The sequence below is a fragment of the Eupeodes corollae genome, chromosome 1, assembly GCF_945859685.1.
Source record: "Eupeodes corollae chromosome 1, idEupCoro1.1, whole genome shotgun sequence".
NCBI lineage: Eukaryota > Metazoa > Arthropoda > Insecta > Diptera > Syrphidae > Eupeodes > Eupeodes corollae.
The window spans coordinates 181,483,073-181,503,578 of NC_079147.1; the positions used below are offsets into that span (position 1 = coordinate 181,483,073).

Here is a 20,506-nt window from a genome sequence, read left to right on the forward strand (position 1 = left end):
CAACATTGGCCACTCCGTAATTCTAACCAATTCCAAAGCACACAGACTACACCATCCCCCAACTACAATTCGACAGAAACTTCCAGATTTCTATACCTACCAGATCTTTTTGGGAGGATAGGACATTCTTGGAGGACGAGTCAATCCATTTTTACACAGATGGCTCAAAAACCAAAGAAGGGGTTGGTGGAGGTGTGTACTCTGAACGACTGAAATTAAGTCTCTCATTCCGCCTTCCCAATCATTGTAGCGTGTTCCAGGCGGAACTTTTGGCGATAAAGGAAGTCTTGTCTTGGCTCAAAGAAAACGTGATATCAACATCTGATATCCGTATTTTATCTAACAGCCAGGCCGCTATCAAATCTATGGACTCTGTCTCTACAAACTCTATAACAGTCCATAACTGTCGATCATCTCTAATGGAGATGGCGCAACAGTTTAATATTCACCTTTGCTGGGTGCCGGGCCATAGAGACATTCCAGGTAACTGTAAGGCAGATGAACTCGCCAGGAACGGTACAGTACAGCCCATCCTACCACGTTCGGCAAGTACTGGCATACCAATCGCTACTTCTAAACTGTTGCTAATGCAAGACGCTGCGAGGAGGGCAGGCACCAGGTGGAACAACATCTCCACGTGTCAAGCCACAAAAAACATCTGGCCAACTTTGGATATAAAACGTTCAATGTGCTTGCTCTCTCTAAGCAGATCGCATATAAGCTCGATAATAGGTGTCATAACCGGGCACTGTCTAATAGGAAAGCACGCCACGAGACTAGGCGTATTCTCAAATGACTTTTGCAGAAGCTGTATGGACGAGGAAGAGGAAGAAACGGTTCTTCATCTTCTCTGCACATGCCCTGCTCTAGCTCGAAAACGCAAGAATTACCTAGGAGAATTCTTCTCTAACGATCTAAACGATCTAAATCATATCAGTATAATCAGCCTCTCACGTTTCGTAAGGGACTCTAGCTGGTTCCATTGAGCTTAGGAGGAAGCCTCAAGATTCATGTGGTATCACAATGAGCCATTAAACTGGCCTAAGTGTGTCCGTTTCCATCTTGGAAAGCCACTTAATTAATTAAATCATTAACACACAAATAAAATTTACAATACATTTATTTATTAAGTTGAAAAAGAAAAGAGAATTTAATCAAAAGCAAAAACTAATACAAACGAGAGAAACCATTATTTATTTTGGGGAGAGGGAGAGGATTTTTGTTTTAATAACAATTGAATAGTGATGCGCAAATACAGAGGGTTATTGTGGAGAGTTGGGTTGGGTTTATAGAGGGAAGATAATTGTTTTTGTTAATTGCAAGTATTTCATTTTGATACAATCATTGGTTTTATAGTTAAATATTTTACTATTTTTCATGTTTATCTACTTTTCAACCGATATTCTTTTCCACATTATTTCTTAACAATCAAAAAACACAAACTCTTTCTTTCTCAACTGAATAAGTGTTTTTCGTTTTGATTTTTGGATAGGTTGCTCATTAAGTTGTTTTTTGATTTTTTTTTTAAATAATTATTATTTTTCTTGTTTGTTTATCGGTTGAAATGAACACTTTTTATCTGGTGGGAGTTTTATTTTGATATCTATTGCACGCTACATGAATTTTTGTGGCCATTTTTGTGCTTAAGCCTTGACTTTGGCCTATACCGCTCTAAATAGGAGAGTTGTTTAGCGTTAATAGCGCCTCGCCGTCTACTAAAAAAAACGAAAACAAAAAAGGTAAGTATGATGTTTTTTTTAAGAAAATTCAAAATTTAAACTTACTCTCTGATCATTTCGACAGCTGCCTCATATTTGAGACCAAGTTCGATCAACGCCAATGCAACTAAAACTGGTGCTCTACCTAGGCCACATACACAGTGAACAGCAACGCATGCTTCAGGATTTTGTTGATAGCTGAAAGTCATATATGAAATAAAATATTAGTATTCTTATTAGTATTCTATATGAGGAAATAATGGTAGGATGATGTTGATAACTCACTTAAATATGAAAATGATGATGGTTTAAAGTTTAATTTATCCAGGTGCAGGTTAAAATTTTTAATTTATTTCACTAACTCTTATTGGGATGGTGCTAGTAAGAGTAGTGACTGACGTTTAAATTGAATTGATTGGATTTACAATTTTTTTAAGCTCCCAGAGATATTTTGTTTAAATAACTTTAAATTATTTCTCTATATCAATGAATTGGCATGAATTAAAATAATCAATTTATATTTGTTTCCAATACTTTTGTGCAATTATAAACTCTGGTAATTAGTGTGTATGGAAGGAAGGTTTATGTTATGAAAATTATAAATTAATCAAAACAACATGAACTCCGAATCGTAATTTGTTATAGTTTAGAGAATGTTTATGATTCCGATTTGATTTACGGTAATATCAAAACCAATAACACCAGACTTATCACATCGGAGCCCAGAACATATGTTCGTTTTCGAAGAATGCACTCATAAAACAGTCCACGAATAAACATAAGTGTACTATAAGAATCAGAAACATAGGTTCAGTACCCGTGGAGTGATGGTTAGTACGGCAGAGTTGTCATGTCTTGGATTCAATAACTGCTTGTGATACCATAAGTTCTTTTCACTGGTACTAAATTTGGCGAGGAATTGGAAATTCCTCTAAAGTAATTTGATGTTATATCTTTGATAATGATTATGATTGCTATTTATTTACGCGTAAGATCAAACTCCAATGATTGGGTTTTTTAACACTAGACTTATCACATCCGAGCCCGAGAAGCTAAGTACGTTTTATATAATTGCACTTATAAGTCATTCAACGAGCAGACATAAGAACTATAACAATCAAATGCACAGGTTTAGTACCTCAGGACTGTCATGCCAAAGGTCTTGGGTTCAATAACTGCCTGTGCTACCTTATGTTCTTTTCTGGCGAGGAATTACCAAATCCAATAGGAGTGTTTCTTGTCCTGAACAGTGTTTTCTCAAATTATACTTTCGGATTAAGCATTAAAACTATAGATCCTCTCCATCCCTGGCATTTTTTACACGCAAAAATTATTGAGAGTTGTAAGTCACTAAGTTAGGTTCTCTAAGAGCTGTTGCGACACTTAATTTATTTATTTAAAAGCACAGGTTGCAAACCCTTTATTTAAGTGGTAGGTAGAATTTTATTTATTATATAGAGGTTTGTACTTTGTAAAGCATAATAAAATTGATAGTTTTTAACTTAGCCTTAAAAAACCCCCTTTTGGTTGTCTTTAGCAATTTTAGAATGGCATACTTTAAAAATCTGAATTAAAGACATCTTAATCCTGTATTGGTTTGTTTGTGCACCAACAAAAAAAAAAACGCAACTTTGTCGACCAAAGCAATTGATGAATGCCACATAGGTCTGAATATCATAAAACGATGTCTTAATTTCAAATTCTATCTACTACATATATGTCCAACTTGAGAACTACTTTCTGGTGTCAACGTTATCTACTACTGTTAGTTCACAAACATTTTAAATAAAAATAAGTTTTGTTCACTTTTAAATATCATTACATTTTTCTCACATTGGCATTCCTATTTAACAAAAATAAATTATATCTTAGTTTTCTAAAATAAAACTCGACAAAATTGTATTTTTTAAATTTTTTATTTGATTTTTCTTTATTATCATTTTTTTATAATTTTCTTTTTCTCCTTGTTTCTGTTGTTGTTTTAATTATTTAATTAATTTATAATAATGTATAATATATATAATAATATAAAAAGTGTTTCTTTTCCGTATAGTTTTTATTTTTATTTTCTTTTTTGTTTCATTTCATTTAATAATTATTTGTATTATATTTTTTCACTTGTTTTATTTTAATTTATTTTGTTCTTTCAATGTCTAGACCTCATTTTTAATAAATTTTGCCTTTGAAAATCTTTCTTTTTCCCTTCTGTTTTTTTTTTTTGTATTTTGTTTTAATTTTTTAAATTTATTTCTACGTGAGTGAGTTTAGTTATAAATATAATTTCCAATGAATTATTTCTCCTTAAATTTCTGTTTTGTTTTAACATTATTGTTATTTTTGGGGGGAGATAAGGAGAGCAAATATTCTAGATAAATATTTAGTTGATGTTCTATTGTGATATTTAGTTTTTATTTACTTATATGCAATTGATTAGATGTTATATTACGAGTGTGGAGAGTGGTGTATTTTGTCTGTTCATTTTATATTTCATTAATTTAACATTGGATTGTTAATATTTTGTTGTTTATTTTAAATATATTACTGCTAAATAATGTGTGTCCATTAGAGGTTTTCCATTTATTAGTTTTTTTTTCAAAATCTGGATTTCCTAAAAAATTAATAGCTAACTATATATTTTTGTTTTATAGCTTCACATTTAATTTAATATTCATTCAGTTGTTCATTTTGTTTGCTTGTTTTCTTTTTTTAATTTATATAATTTTAAGTTATTTTTTTCTTTATTTCTTGTTTAGAAATGTATCCCATCCGCAAAAAAATTATCATGTGGAAGGATTTGATTTGTTTATACAATGTTTATTCATTAGATTATCTTTTTAAATAATTCGTATTCTAATTAAGGGGGGTACAACGATTTGTTTATATTCTTTTGTTTTTAAATTAAATTATTAACACAAAAATAAAATTTACAATACATTTATTTATTAAGTTGAAAAAGAAAAGAAAATATTAATCAAAAGCAAAAACTAATACAAACGAGAGAAACCATTATTTATTTTGGGGAGAGAGAGAGGATTTTTGTTTTAATAACAATTGAATAGTGATGCGCAAATACAGAGGGTTATTGTGGAGAGTTGGGTTGGGTTTATAGAGGGAAGATAATTGTTTTTGTTAATTGCAAGTATTTCATTTTGATACAATCATTGGTTTTATAGTTAAATATTTTACTATTTTTCATGTTTTTCTACTTTTCAACCGATATTCTTTTCCACATTATTTCTTAACAAACAAAAAACACAAACTCTTTCTTTCTCAACTGAATTAGTGATTTTTGTGTTGTTTCTTTTGGATAGGTTGCTTCATTAAGTTGTTTTTTTGATTTTTGTTTAAATAATTATTATTTTTCTTGTTTGTTTATCGGTTAAAATGAACACTTTTTATCTGGTGGGAATTTTATTTTGATATCTATTGCACGCTACATGAATTTTTGTGGCCATTTTTGTGCTTAAGCCTTGACTTTGGCCTATACCGCTCTAAATAGGAGAGTTGTTTAGCGTTAATAGCGCCTCGCCGTTTACTAAAAAACGAAAAAAGGTAATTATGTTGATTTTTTAACAAAAATTCAAAATATAAACTTACTCTCTGATCATTTCGACAGCTGCCTCATATTTGAGACCAAGTTCGATCAACGCCAATGCAACTAAAACTGGTGCTCTACCTAGGCCAGCTACACAGTGAACAGCAACGCATGCTTCAGGATTTTGTTGATAGCTGGAAGTAATATATGAAATAAAATATTAGTATTCTATATGAGGAAATAATGGTAGGATGATGATGATAACTCACTTAAATATGAAAATGATGATGGTTTAAATTTTAATTTATCCAGGTGGAGATAAAATTTTGAATTTATTTCATTAATTCTTATTGGGATGGTGCTAGTAAGAGTAGTGGCTGACGTTTAACTTGAATTTGTTGGATTTAACATTTTATTAAGGTCCCAGAGACATTTTGTTTGAATATCTTTAAATTATTCCCCTATGTCGATGAATTGGAGAAGTTGTTTTTACACTGGTATGGATTAATAATCAATTTATATTTCTTTCCAATACTTTAGTGTAATTATAAACTCTGGTAATTATTGTGTATGGATGGAAGGTTTATGTTATGAAAATTATAAATCAATCAAAACAACAGAAACTCCGAACCGATTTGTTTTATGGTAATATCAAAACCCATAACACTAGGTTTATCACATCCGAGCCCGGAAAACTATGTACAAATGTTCGTTTCCGAAGAATGCACTCATAAAACATTCAACGAATCAAAAGCACAGGTTCAGTACCCGTTGCGTGATGGTTAGCACGCCAGAGCTGTCATGTCTTGGGTTCAATTACTGCTGTGATACCTTGAAATCTTTTCGCATGTATTTGGCTAGGAATTCACTATTCCTCCAAGAGTAATTTGATGTCATAGCTTAAATAATTTGTATGATTGCGATTCATTTACGCGTAAGTTCAAAATTCAAAGTTTGAATTTTTAACACTAGACTTATTACATCCGAGCCCGAGAAACTATGTACGTTTTTAATAAATGCACTCATAAGACATTCAACGAGTAGACATAAGTACTATAACAATCAGTAGTACAGGTTTAGTACCTCAGGACTGTCATGCCACAGGCCTTGGGTTCAATAACTGCCTGTGCTACCTTATGTTCTTTTCTGGTGAGGAATTGACAAATCCACCAGGAGTAATTCTTGTCTTGAAAGTGTTTTCTCAAATTATACGTTCGGATTTGGCATCAAACCTTTAGATCCTCTCCACCCCTGGCATTTTTCACACACAAAAATGATTGAGAGTTGTTAGCCACTAAGTTAGGTTCTCTAAGAGCTGTTGCGACACCTAATTTATGTATTTAAAAACAGAGGTTGCAAACCCTTTATTTAAGTGGTAGGTAGAATTTTATTGATTTTGAATAAGTAATTTTTCGATATTTTGATACTTTGATTTTTATCTTATTTTTTTTAAGAAAAAAGTAAACGTAGGTGGTCACTGCAACTGACAACCCTCTAACTAAATTTATTACATTTTGTCATAGACCTTTTTGGTACATTTTCTGTATTAGCGGAATTATTGTAAAAACCTAGAAACATAAATGTAACTTCATTTATTTGATGGAGTGCACACTTTTTGAGATCTCAAAATCGCTAGCTGACTAAATAGTTTACATATGTACAACTAATATTCATTAATATGTAAGTTTAAAGCTTATTTTAACGTATAACCTACATATTGATATTTATAACCACTTGGCACCACAATTGTTTCATTCAAAAATGTACAACGTTTGAATGATTATTGGATCACAGAAGCCAACTTTGTTCACAACGCTCACAAGTGGCAAAGAAAAGTGTTTTTAAGAGTTCAATTTTAAAGTTTTTTTCCTGATTAAAACAATAGAAGAAAAAATGTGCTATGTGCTATTCCACAGAAAAATTTGTAATAGTTTAAGTTAGGTTAGGTTTATGAGGTAGCGATTGACGACGTTATAGCCACACTTAGATCAATGCTATTAAAAGGCTGTGATCAAGCTTAATAAGCTGCTTCCTGCAATATCTTTGAGTTTTTTAAGATTATGGAAAAAGTGTCTGCTTAAGAATTATTTTTTAGTGTGACATATTTCTGGGCAGGGACAGAAGAAGTGGGCTGTGTCTTCTTGGTCTTCCATATCACTGCATCCTTTGCACATGTCATCGGTAGTAAGCTACGTTTTCATTTTATGGTAACCCAACAGGTTGCGAACTGTTATTATGCTTACAAGCAGTAGGATTTTTTGCCTAGTTTGTCGAATTTGAGACAACATTTCCTAGCTGTGGCACAGATTCTAAGGCTTTTCCATCTTTCATTGGTTTCTTGAAGTATTTTGTTACCAATGATACGTTTCAATCACATATCTTGCAAAGAAAAAATAGTTTCTTGATCGTGTTATTTTTCCAAGACCCGATTACAATTAGATAGTTAGATCTTGGGATCCAACACCCTTTTGACATTTTTCTTTGGGTTAAGATCAATAGTAAAATCTATTCCAATGCTCCACAATCGATATTAGGCGTTAAAGATAGAATTCGTAAAGTTATTGAGGACATACAGCCCTTGGAATTTGTCATGGAAAATATCATGACATTGATAAGAATCTTCAACCGTAACCGTGCCGGGGATTTGACTTCTTCATTGTGAATTACTTCGTCTTTCTTCTTACAATGAAATATGCATACATTGATTGTTCCTAAAGAATGTTTTTTTTTCTTTAATATCAAAATAAAACATATGGTTGGAAAACCCTAAACTATTTTAATAGAACATTGAATACCATCTTTTCTGGAACAAGTGCACTCGTTAAGCATTCTTAAGCCATTTCTCCAAGACCCGATTACAATTGGACAGTTAGATCTTGGGATCCAACACCCTTTAGACTTTTTTCTTTGGGTTAACATCAATAGTAAAATCTATTCCAATGCTCCACAGTCGATATTAGGCGTTAAAGATGGAATTCGTATCAAAGACACATAGACCTTCGAATTTGAATCTGCAACCGTAACCGTGCCGGGGATTTGACTTTTTCATTGTGAATGTGAATGACTTCTTCTTACAATGAAATACACATACATTGAATTTTCCTAAAGAATGTTTTTTTTATAATATTAAAATAAAACATATTGGAAAATCCTAAACTATTTTAATGGAACATTGAACGCCATCTTTTCTGGAACAAGTGCGCTCGTTAAGCATTCTTAAACCCAAAGATAAAGTTTTATGGTAAATAGAGGACGGACTCTACAGTAAAAGCAACTTCATTGAGTTAAAATTTGGAATTGTTGAATGAGCTTTCTCATTCTGATTATTGTCAAGCTTATAAAATAAAAATTTTCTACAACTATTACTCACTTTTGCTTCAATATTTCGAACCATTCATCGACAACATTTTGTGGCGGTGGTGTTCCGTCTTCAAATGCCAAATCCTTAACAACAATGCCTTGAGACTCAAGTTCATCAGTTTTATAACTTGGTTCGCAAACACGTACAACTGTGCTAACATTATTTTTCTTCAATTCCTGTAACAAAAACAATATACACATGTAAATTTATAAAATTCTTAAACTTCAAAATATCATATCTACTCACCAAAATATAATGTGCTATGGTAAGATCAGATGGTCGATCTGTAATCAAAAATTTCATCCCTTTAAACTCAATAAGAGCGGGTGCTGGTCGGATGTCCTTTTGGCGCATGTTGCTCATCAATAAAAAATTCGCGTTCAGAATAGAAAAATAAGGAAAAAACAAACTTTTGCTTTGCTTGTTTGTTTCGTTGATTGGCTTCTTGGTTTTATGTTTTGTGTGTGATTTGTTGTTTGTTTAAATTGTTTTTCTGTTTGTTTATGAAGTTTTGTTTACAGATTGTTTTTGTTTTTTTGTTTTATATCAATAAATAAATTAATTAAGTAATTTATTTTATTTTCGATTCACGCGTGCGTAGTTTGACTTGTTTAGTTTTTTTTTAAGTTTATTTTTAATATTAAGTAATTATTGCAGTCCTTTTTTGTTTTTATTACTTTAAATTTAAATATTAAATAATTAGTTTATCTTCAGTTTTATATACTCTTAATAATTTATACTTTATAATATATATTTTAATATATAATAAATTACAAAAACAAAAATAGTTAGTTTTCTTTTGTTAATTTTGTTTTTCTTTTCAATTTATTTCGTCAGCTAAATTACTGAGAGTTTTGGAGAATTTGTTTGTTCTGTTTCGACGAGAGACGAGACGGTTTTTGTGGAAAAGTTATTCTTTTGTTAAAAAAATATAAATTGATCTTTTTTCTTTTGTTTGTTTTTAATTTTCTTTTTGTAAAAATATATACGTATCTGTTGTTTTATTAAATGTGAGATAAAAATATATACTTTTATTTATATTTATCTGTTTTTCTTTTGAAGGCCTTTAGTTGAAAATGGCTTCTAACTTATAAACAAAAAAGTTATTAAGTAGAAAAATGTTTGTTGTTTTTTTTAGGAAAATGAAAAAATAGAAAACAAAATTATTACTTTGCGTTTTTTTTGTTTGATAAATTGCTAGAAAATTCTTAATATTATTGTTTTTATTTATCACCCATAACAATTTTTATTTAATTTCTTTCAAGAGTTTTGTTAGTGTATCTCATGAACTTTTAAATAGTTTTATAATTACTGATTAAATGTTGTTAAGCTGACACAGATAAATATTCATTCAATTGTATTGTTTTCTTTAAGAGAGATAATTTAACCCTGTTTTTTTTTAATTAATTTTTTAATTTAATAATAATAAAATCAAATAAGAAAACAAAAGAAAAAAAAGGGATTTCTGATTTTGAATTGAAATTTAAAACGCTTCAACCGATATTTCCCGGTTGTTTTTCTTTTATTTAGTTTTAAGATTTTGTGTAACGATCGTTGATATGCGTTTTGTTTTTGTTTTTGCAATATGATTATACAAATGGAAATTATTGATTTTGGTTTTTGAATTTTTAAAAATGAACTACTTGATAGAGAGATTTGTTGTTGATTTAAATTATGATCTAATGATTGAAAAATAATTATTTTTTGTTTTTTATTGATGTATCTACTCTGAATCGCGCACGCGCTCAATTGCTCTCTTCACCACTCTCGCACTCCCCCGTTTTTTGAGGTGATTTTTTTTAAGTCACCTGGAAAGAAAAAAAAGGAATTGAAAAATTAGAAATGCATTTTTTTAAAACTAATTTTATTATAACAGGTTATCCATTTTGCGGTTTCAAAAGTAAAGGGCTGGAATTCGTCATCTGTCAAACTAAGTTGTAAAACCAATTTTTGTTTTAGTTGAAAGTCTGACATTTACGGAAATGGATTGCTTAACTATCGAGCAAAATTGTTAAAACCTACTACGAAAATGGTAATTCTGCAACAGCCACACATCGAACTTTAAGATTATGATTTACATAATCGTCCAACAATTGGAAAATTCGTGAAGAAATTTAAAGAGACTGGTTTGTTGTTACAGATATTGCAAGGCCTGTGCATCATCGTTCCGCTCGTACTTCTGTAAATATCGGTGCTGTAAGCGAAAGTGTTACCAAAGACCCGAATGTGTCGATTCCTTTAGGAATAAGGACTATATTATGGCGTATTTTGCATTGGAATCTACACCAACATTCAGCTCACACAACAACTGAAGCCAGCTGACCTTTTACAACATCGTAGATATGTCGAATGGGTGCTTTAACAACAGGTTGGTGGACGGCGAATTTTAGAAAAAAATTTTCTTCATGAACGAAGCACATTTTTCACTCGGTGGGTATGTTAATAAACAAAATTGTCGTATTTGGGGTTCTGAGAATCCTTAAGCAATTAAAGAGATACTATTACATCCACAAAAAGTCACTATTTAGAGCGTTCTTTAGTCCGGAGGTGTGATTGGACTTTACTCCTTCGATTACTACAACGACTCTCACCGTCAATTTGGAGCGTTATAGTCATATGATAACCGACTTTTTGTGCCTGGTATTGAAGACTACGACTTGGAGAATATGTGGTTTAAACCAGACGGTGCCACATGCCACATAACATGAGATAACATTGCTGTGTTGCAAGTTTGCAAGATCAATTTACTGGCCTCGTAATTTCTCGCCGTGGTATCAACTGGCCACGAAGCTCATGCGATTTGACACCGCCTGACTTCTTTTTTATGGAACTACGCAAGAGACCGTGTTTTTGCGCATAAACCTTTAACTCTTGAGCACTTGAAAACTAACATTCGTCAAGTAATGGCTGTGATACCCCCCCAATATGTGTCAAAAATTGGTCGAAAATTACCCAAAAAGAATCGGTGCTTGCAACAATTCTCGTGGTGGCCATTTTAATGATGAAGTGTTTCACATATATAACGTCAAAGTTAAAACTTTATAATAAAAAGAAATATGAAAAAAAAATACTTTATATGTGTTTTATTTAGGTTTACTTTATTTGAAACTGCAAAATGGATAATCCTATAAAATGTTGATGACAAAGTCAGTTTTTTTTAAATTTATATTTATTAGAAACTACATAGTTAAATTATGTGTTCAAAACGAGGTGGATGGTCAAATCTTAAATATTGAGGCATCAAAAATAGTCTTTTTTACAAATTAGAAATACCAGTTTTTTGATGATTTTCAAAATAGTAAAAATTCGTTGGAAGTGTTTCTTTTTTATGTTTAAAGGGTTTTTTAGAAGTGTTGTTTTAAAAGAAGAAATAAAAAGATTATTATGTAATCTAACGCTTTGGTCAAGAATTCAGACTTAAATTGTTAAAGATAAAGACTTTGTGTTTTAAAAATGATTTAGGGGAAGTAGCCACCTCAATTTTCGACCACTTTTTGCAGCAATTGGGGCACATAAAAAAGCCTATCAGCAATGTTAAATCGCACGATATTGGAGCCCACACCACAAGCCGACGAAACGAAATAATACGCTCAACAAAAATTTCCTTCAATAAATTGATTGTTTCGTTGCAATAGCGGATCCAGGGGGTCATGAATTCAAAACTTATAGATTTGCGTAATCATAGGACCCCATTATATTTGTATATATTTGCTTTTTATAAATACATATAACTTTTAACCAATAGAGAATCCAGGGGGGATCATATGATACATAAAGCTTAATTATACAGTAAAGTGGTATAAGTAAAAAATTCATCTTAAGAGTTGTTATTAATTTAACGATTTCGACCAAAATGTGTTTTGCTGTTAAATACAACTAAAATATTTGTAATAATTTTAAATGTTTTCATAAAATTTTGAATTTGGAAAAACTTTGTTAATGGCTAAAATTATTAAAATAATATCTTTTCTGAAAAAACGAACCAATATTCAGATTTTTAAGAAGAAGCCTTGAATAAAAGATCGCTTCAAAACTGTTTTATTATTTTGGCGCACATAAAGAGTGTAGGGCTTTCCTAAACTGTATTTTTTTTCTTTCAAAATTGATTTTTCATTAAAAACAAACACTTTTGAGATCACTTATTTCCTTAAATACAAGAACCAAACATTTACTTTCTATAAGTTTTGTTGACTTTGACTCTCAAAAAGGTTCACGCAAAACATTCATTTTTTAGAATTTGTATTCTAGCAAAAACTCAACTTTACGAGTAAGAAGACTGAAAATGATAGTAATAACAGAATCCATGAAATAAAGGCCGAAATTGGATTAGATTCTGTTTCCTATGAAAAAAAGACAACACTTTCTGGCAAACTTTCTCAATTTTTGGGGCCCTACTCTGTAATGCGTTTCGAAAGCAAATATTTTCGAAAACGAATATTTTTTACTTTTTATTTCTAATGCTGATAAGAAATGTAGTACTTACGGAATGACAAATCCGCATTCGGATTTTTTGTACCTGGCAATGCGTTTCCGAATGTCATTAGCGTTCGAAAACGAACATTTTGTTTCTAAGCCAAGAGAAGTAACGAATTGCAATTCGAAGATCGTTTTTAGAGGACACAAAAGGAAAATTGTGTTAAGTTGTGTGAAATAGATAAAATATATGTAAGTAAGGAAATAATAATATTATTCAAAATTTATGATGGAATTACCTTGGAATATACCTTGGCAAAAGACAAATTTCAACTCAAAAAACGAAACGACTATAAAAAAAATCAGCTTAAACTTTCTTAGCTTGAATTAAAAAGAGAGATGTGGAAATTGTAAAGCAGTGAAGTGTAAAAGAAGTCATAGCGTTATGTCTTAAGTGATAATAATAACTGAATTTGAATTTGAATTTTTTCCTAGTCCTCTTTCTAATTTGTTTTGATCTTTTTGTTTGTATTTTTGCTTTGACAAATCTCATAAGAAATACTTCGAGACTTGACAAATCTATTCGATAAATAGAAAAAATACTAGATGATTGTTTTATTCGATTCCAACATTTTACAGAGTACAAATTCATAAACGAATCGAATATCAGATTCCAATCGGATTGGCTTTCAAAACGCCTTACATAAAAGGGGCCCTGACTTTTTGCATTTTTATTTTTGTAACTTTCCAATAAGAAGAAAATATAGTATTTTTCCAAAAAAGTTACAGAACACTAAAGAACATTATTAAGCGGCCCTTTAGAACTAGTCTTTATTTTAAGTGTGTGACCCCCCTTGATTAAAAGTCTGGATCAAACCTTGTTTCGTTGTGCCAAGTGAACCGAACCATTATTTTGATGGTACATTAGCAGGATTTGCAAACGTTGTTCAGGAGTTAGTCTACTAATTATGAGATGGTAAACAAAACTAAAAATAAATCAAATGACAGCTCTTAAAAAGACCAACTTTAGCAAAAACATTGTCAGATTGAAAAAAAACACCGCTTGTGAATAATCGCAGTTCTAACTTGAGCCTTTTCTAAATTTATTTGTGCTGTATTCAACAAAATCTAGAATATATCTAGAGTAGCATTTTTTTCGTTCTTGGTCGAAAGGTCTTATTCGTGACAATGGACAATTTGTAAGAATTCGATATTCGATCTGAACGTGAAAATTGTGGACTTAGACATTTCGAATGTGGATCCTTAGTCATGCATTTGTGCAATTATTTTCCACATTAACCACCGAACTGATTTACTTCCTCGAATATTGTAGACAGATTGCATGTCTTAAAAAAATGCCAAATATTGACACTTGGAAGTTTTGAATAATACATAAGTTGAAGCTGTTCAATAATCATAAGTTAAAATATATTACTTTTTAATTTGTATTCTGAAAAAGGCGTTAAGATCGTATTCCAGTACAAATTTATGTATATATGTACTATTGAAAAAGTCTTGGAGAATCTGAAAAGCATGTACCTTCTGAAATACAATCATCACAATTAAGCTAAAGAACACTCTTATCCCTCCAAAACGTTTGATAATTATCAATAGATCAAAAAATAGAAACTTCATAAGAAAATCATTGCACAAAAGATTAATGTTTTCTTTATAGAAAAAAATTGAATAAGTTTTTGGTATAAGAAACTTTCATATTAAAAAATAGTTTTTTTTTTTTAGAAGAGCCATTACCAAAGACATAGTTGATATAGTTATCCTTTCTATGAAATTTGTATGACCGATTCCAATATTTGTGACTGCTAATAATTTCACGAGTTTCATCCATAAGATCTTGAATAGATTCTAAGGCTTTGCCATAGATCTTATATTTCAAGTGCCTCCAAAGAAAAAAGTCTAAAAAATGTTGAATTACAAGATAATGGTAAACCTATTATAATTACCTCTTCAAGAAAAAAAACAGCCAAAAATCTTCTCTTTATTTTTCGAGCTTTGTCGTAAAATGTCTAATACTTTTGTAATAATTAAAAAAACGTTGTTGAAGAGTTTGTCGGTTAATTTGAAGTAATGGCATAGTTTTAACTTGTCCAATATTAAAAGATGACACAGTATATATAGATTGACCTTAACTTCATCAAATGTCAATGGAACAATTTGAACAAATACATATGACAGGGTATTGACTTAAGCCTAATTAACTCGTTTTTTTTAAATTTTAATAATAATTTGTATGCGATTCTCAAAAGTTATCTATTATAAAACCTTAATTTCTCAGGGTTTGCAATACTTTACTAAGAAAAATTGTGACACTCTTGCATTGGTTTATCTTTTGAAACAACTCCGTTGTTATATAACTTCGAAAAAGGTTAAAAAAGGGTTTCACGAGCAACAGAAAAATATTTACAAGTTCAATTTTAAAAGCATAAGATAAGTTTTCAATGAATATATTTATAAAATAAATAAAAATTCTAAAATAGAAAATGTATTTAATGTGTTTTTATTTTCTTTGTTAATTTACACAATTTTTATAAATACTTTATTGTTTGTTCCTCAACAATTAATTAAAACATTATTTTCGTAATTTGCATCCTCATTGTGTATATGGTTAAGCTATTTCAAGTGAAGCGCCATTTTCAATATTATAGACCATACAAATTTCCTTAGAATTGAACAAGGTTTCGCTTGTCTGTCAAAAACTTATCTATTTTCGAATAAAATAGTGCTCCCCAACCATATGACATATTTTTATAAATGAACCCACCTACTATAGACAAAGTCTAAGAAAAAATAAGTATTTTTTTTTGGCAAAATTTTAAAAATAATTTAAAATTTTGTTTTTGTTGGCATTTATTCAAAATTTTATTTTCTGTAGCCAGTTTTTAAACTTCCATATGTTATATCTCATAAATGATGCAAAACAAGCAATTTAAATTACAGCTGCGGCCACCGTTCTGTTATATTCATAATTATTACTACAGACTGGTTTCCATAGTTTTCAGGAATATGACAAAATAAAATGTCTTACATGTGCCGAACTTGTTTGACCTTTAATGATCTTTGATCGACTTGACTGCAATAAGTTAAAAGGAACAACAAAGAAATCTAGAAATACATTTTTCTTTTGTTGGTTGGTTTCCAAACTATTTTGTTTGTTAATAGGGATCGTTAACTTAAAGCATTTTGCTCATAAAGCGTTGAATTTACAATCAAAATCTCGTATATGATTGGGTTCTTACTATCGTATATTCGTCTACTTTTATACAAGTATTTATTTGTATTTTTTTATAATAGAGTAAATTTTAACTATTTTGAGGGATTTTTTTTTAATGAAAAAGATGAGAATCAATTTCTTTGACAGCTGTCATGTTTTATTTTCCTTCATAATAATAGCAGTTGTCAACTAATAACTTCGATAAACATTTTGACGGCATTATTTTCGATAAAAAAAAAAACCTTTTAGATTTAATTTCGAACTTAACAATACAAATTTTAATTTTCTTTTGTTTCAGAATCGACAGTGAACAACTTTATTTCTTTTTTTCAAATACTTTCTTTCGACTGTAAAAGAACGCAAAATGTTTTGTTTTTGTTTCAATTTCTTGTTTTCTTTTTATAAAATAGAAATAAAGTAATATCTAATTATAGACGACTTAATAGAGGGTTGATATAATTATATACATATGTCTACAAGTACTACTTACTTTTTATTTGTGCTGAGCTTGGCAGTATTCTGCACTGTCTAGATGAAACTCCATAGATGTGGGAACAGGTCTAACAAGCTGCAAGTAATTAAAAAACAAAAATGTATATATTAATTTTTATTGTAAATAGATAAGTACACACATGTTCATATATAAATTTTTGTTTATATAAGAAGAATAATAAAAACAATTTTTAAACCGTCAGAAAATAACAAATAATTTCTTGGTACACATTATTTTTGCCATAAGAAAATTTTTAAGAAAAAAAATCAATTTTCTCCTCTGTTAAATAATTTAGTCGTTAATATTTATTTTGCAATGGTTTTTAAATGGACGCAAAAATTAGGCCATTCATTTATGTAGGCGGAAGAATATTTTTGAAAAAATAAAAACAAAAATAATAAACTGGGTTTAACTAGACGCAACGGGGTGTTAAATTTCCGGGTGAGAAATACGAACAAACAAAAAACAATTGGAATAAAAGTCAAAATTTATTAATTTTCAGGTGAACAAATTTGAGGAATGTTTGAGATTTTAAAATAAGATTTTGAAAACAAGGGTATGGAAAATAAATATAAAGAGGCTGGGATGCAATCCACACTGACAATTTCCCATTTGGTTCCGACTGTCGATTTTTAGAAAATTTGAAGACAATATCTTTCTTTCTTCTCGTAACACTTGAGTCGAAAACTTTCTTACCAGTTTTTTTTAGGTTTTGGTGTTTCGCAAAAAATGTTGTCAATTGAACTTTTAAAAAAAACTAAAAGATAAACAATATTTGGCATATGATAAAATAAATTTTGTTTCATTATCAATTTTTGATCCTGACATTTTCACTCAAGTTTTGGACAGATAAAAGCTTTGTTAAAAGTGCTTTTGAGACAGTAGACAGCATTAAGTTTAAAAAGCATTCAATTCTACATGATTTTTTAATCCCTATTGGACAATGCTGTCAAGATCAAAATTTAATGAGCTTAACATACTATACCGTTTATAGTCCATATCTGAAAAACAAGAACGAGAATCTACAAACGAATATGAAAAGCTGAAAGTACGGTCATCAGCGAAACAATTTAGTGGGTTAGAAGTTTCATACAAAAGATCATTTTTACAAATAAAAAAGAGCGTCGGAGACAAGACGGAGCCCTGCGGCACACCAGCATTTATTTTATGGATATCAGATTAGAATAAATCCAACACTGCTTTAATAAAAAAATTCGGAAGGTAATTTCTAACCGAACAAAGAAGATATGCATCACTTTTGTAAGGGACAGGCTGGACCAATGCTGTTCATTTAATTGGAAAGAGACCTGTAGAATATGACAGTTTTTTAAAAACATTAAGAACAAATAGGGGACACTTATCGGGCTCAACGGATTTGTATATAGTAATTTAAAAAAAACTGTTGCCCGTATTGACAAACGACAGTTAACCTTCTTTTGCACAAAAATTTAAGAATGATTTAAAAAAAAAATAAAATAAAACTATTTTTGAGAGGTTATAAGAGTTTTCCCACTAAGATCTTTTTATTTTACAACTTTAGACTTATTTCTTTGGAACTATGTCAAAGTAAAGATCAAAAGTCTTAAAATGTCAAAAACGAGTTTTAAGTGTTTTTGTTTTTTGTTATCGGGAAATCCCAAAGTTCTCGTCAGGAATTGAATTGATATGATATAATGAGTTTTGTGTTCTTATTGAAATATTCTGCTATGAATTTTCTTTAAAACCTAGTTTTGAAAATTTAAAACACAGTTAATGTGTTAAAAATCTTCTAAGTCTATTTAGAAACGTTTAAGAAATCGCTGCACGTAAGGTATAACATATAAACATTTTAAAAATAACCTCAAAAATAGCAAATTAAAGTAATTAATTTATATTACGAACTAACATGTCTCTTTTTGACATGAAAATGTTATCTTTATATTGCAAAAAAAAGTGATTTCTAATAATAAAAGCAGCGATTTTATGTTTGAAAAAATGGTTTTTTCTTCTTTAATAAGGTGATATCTATTGTTCATTTCATTTTAATTATTGTTCTTATCAATTTTATCAGTTAAGAATTTATAATACATCATTAAAAATAAGCTTCCGCAAATGTTTGAAATCTTTTATGGTTTTCAAAAACACATAAATGAATAAATTTCCAAAGTAAAATAAAAAAAGAAAAGATAACAACTTAGATGAGTTTTACGAAAATGTACAGCTCATTGTTAGTTAAGAAATCTTGAAGATTAGATATAAATTTAATAATAGACAGTTCCTTTGCACTTTAAATGTATAATTTTATTATTTATCAACTTATTTTGTTTGTTTTTCAAACAAAATTTTAAATTATAAAAGTAACAAATGGGAAGTACGTTTTTTCGAACATTATGTTCTTTCAACTTTACCGATATGGTTGACGTTAGTTTGTTTTTATAAAACAACAGAAAGTTGTGAATAATTTTATTTTTCATTCAATTTAAATGTAAAAAAACACATTATTCAAAGTGCGTCACACCACTTACAATGATCAAAATAAAAACAAATCAACATTTGGTTAATTTTGTATTATGTGATGGCACGGACCGCAAATATTGCAATGGCACAACATAAAATATAAAACAAAAATACTCGGCGTTTTTCGTTTTAAAATTGAGAAAAATAAGAAAATAAAAATAAATGTGTTGCGTTACGTATGTAGCTTAATATTATTTTGATCGATATTGAATCATTTTAATTGCGTATTAATTTTTTCAAACATTTTATGAGTTTTCTAGAGAAAATTTTGGAAAAGTATTAAAAACCTAACACACTTTTAAAAATGTATTGCATTCACAATAAAATATGAAATTGTTAAAATTACATCTAAATATTATACTTAATTGCAGAGAATTAAAAATAAAAGTGTGAAATTTCATTCAAATGCTGAGACGTGAGAGGTGTTTCAGTAAGAGTTTTCTATATTCTTTTCATATACTTCAAAATTCATTACGAGAATACACTTCGAAAACATGTCCGTAGGGTTTCTTTTTATGATAAATATAAAAACTAGGGTTATTTTTGGGAGACCAAGAAATAAAAAACTCAACAAAATCTTTTGGTAAAATCTTAACATTTTACTAAATAGCAATTTTCTGAATATTTAGCAATTTACTAACGACTCCAAAATTCTATACAAGTCGATTTTGGCAGCTAGTGGCGGCCATATTTTTCTTTTTACTTTCTGTCAAAATATCTTATTATAAATAATTACAAAACACAAATCATAATGACAAGGAACAGCTTTCAGCAACGCGTCCAATTGATAAAACATTAATATTAAAATGCAGTTGTAACGTAAATCCCAATTTTAGTCTAAAAATCATCTTTAGCAATAAGGCCCATTTTTCATGTAATGAAAGGACGAAATTCACGAGGCGCCAATGCACCAAAATAAAGTTTCTTTTTGGTGAAGATTTTGGGAGGCGTTCGCTATAGGTCAATGATCATTAACTTCTTCTGGCCTAAACTCAGCGTGATTTTTTGCTTCAAAGCAATTTAAACTGAACACCTTTTGAATGTACGCCACTCATAGAAGTCGGGACACCCATTTAAACGATGTTATATTTCACATAATATAATGTCATTGGTAGAGCTACCAAATAAAGATAAAACCTTATCGATTTTACATGTTTTTTTTTTAAAGAGGGACATTTTGTTTTCCAAATTTTGGCGACTTTCACTTTTAATAGATGTTTGTTGCAGTTCTGGAGCCTTTGCTTGACTTCTTTCTAGATTG

At 29.8% G+C, this 20,506-nt stretch overlaps 1 protein-coding gene and 1 long non-coding RNA gene across 3 annotated transcripts in view; both read right to left on the reverse strand.

Annotated features, from left to right (window-relative positions):
• Positions 1-1,202: 1,202 nt before the first annotated feature.
• On the reverse strand, positions 1,203-1,935 carry LOC129941546 (uncharacterized). The gene is made up of 2 exons (XR_008780879.1): positions 1,785-1,935; positions 1,203-1,715 (listed from the first exon to the last, which is right to left on the reverse strand). It is a non-coding gene; the product is annotated as an uncharacterized LOC129941546 (long non-coding RNA).
• A 1,878-nt stretch (positions 1,936-3,813) lies between these two features.
• LOC129941545 (PRL-1 phosphatase) overlaps positions 3,814-20,506 on the reverse strand; it is a 141,746-nt gene continuing 125,053 nt past the window's right edge. For both annotated transcript variants that reach the window (XM_056050218.1, XM_056050217.1), the window contains exons 2-6: positions 16,747-16,824; positions 8,861-10,422; positions 8,624-8,790; positions 5,316-5,447; positions 3,814-5,253 (exon numbers count right to left, since the gene is read on the reverse strand). In XM_056050218.1, the coding sequence (XP_055906193.1) occupies positions 5,142-5,253; positions 5,316-5,447; positions 8,624-8,790; positions 8,861-8,977 (528 nt within the window). In that variant the 5' untranslated portion in view covers positions 8,978-10,422; positions 16,747-16,824 and the 3' untranslated portion in view covers positions 3,814-5,141. The remainder of the gene's footprint in view (positions 5,254-5,315; positions 5,448-8,623; positions 8,791-8,860; positions 10,423-16,746; positions 16,825-20,506) is intronic.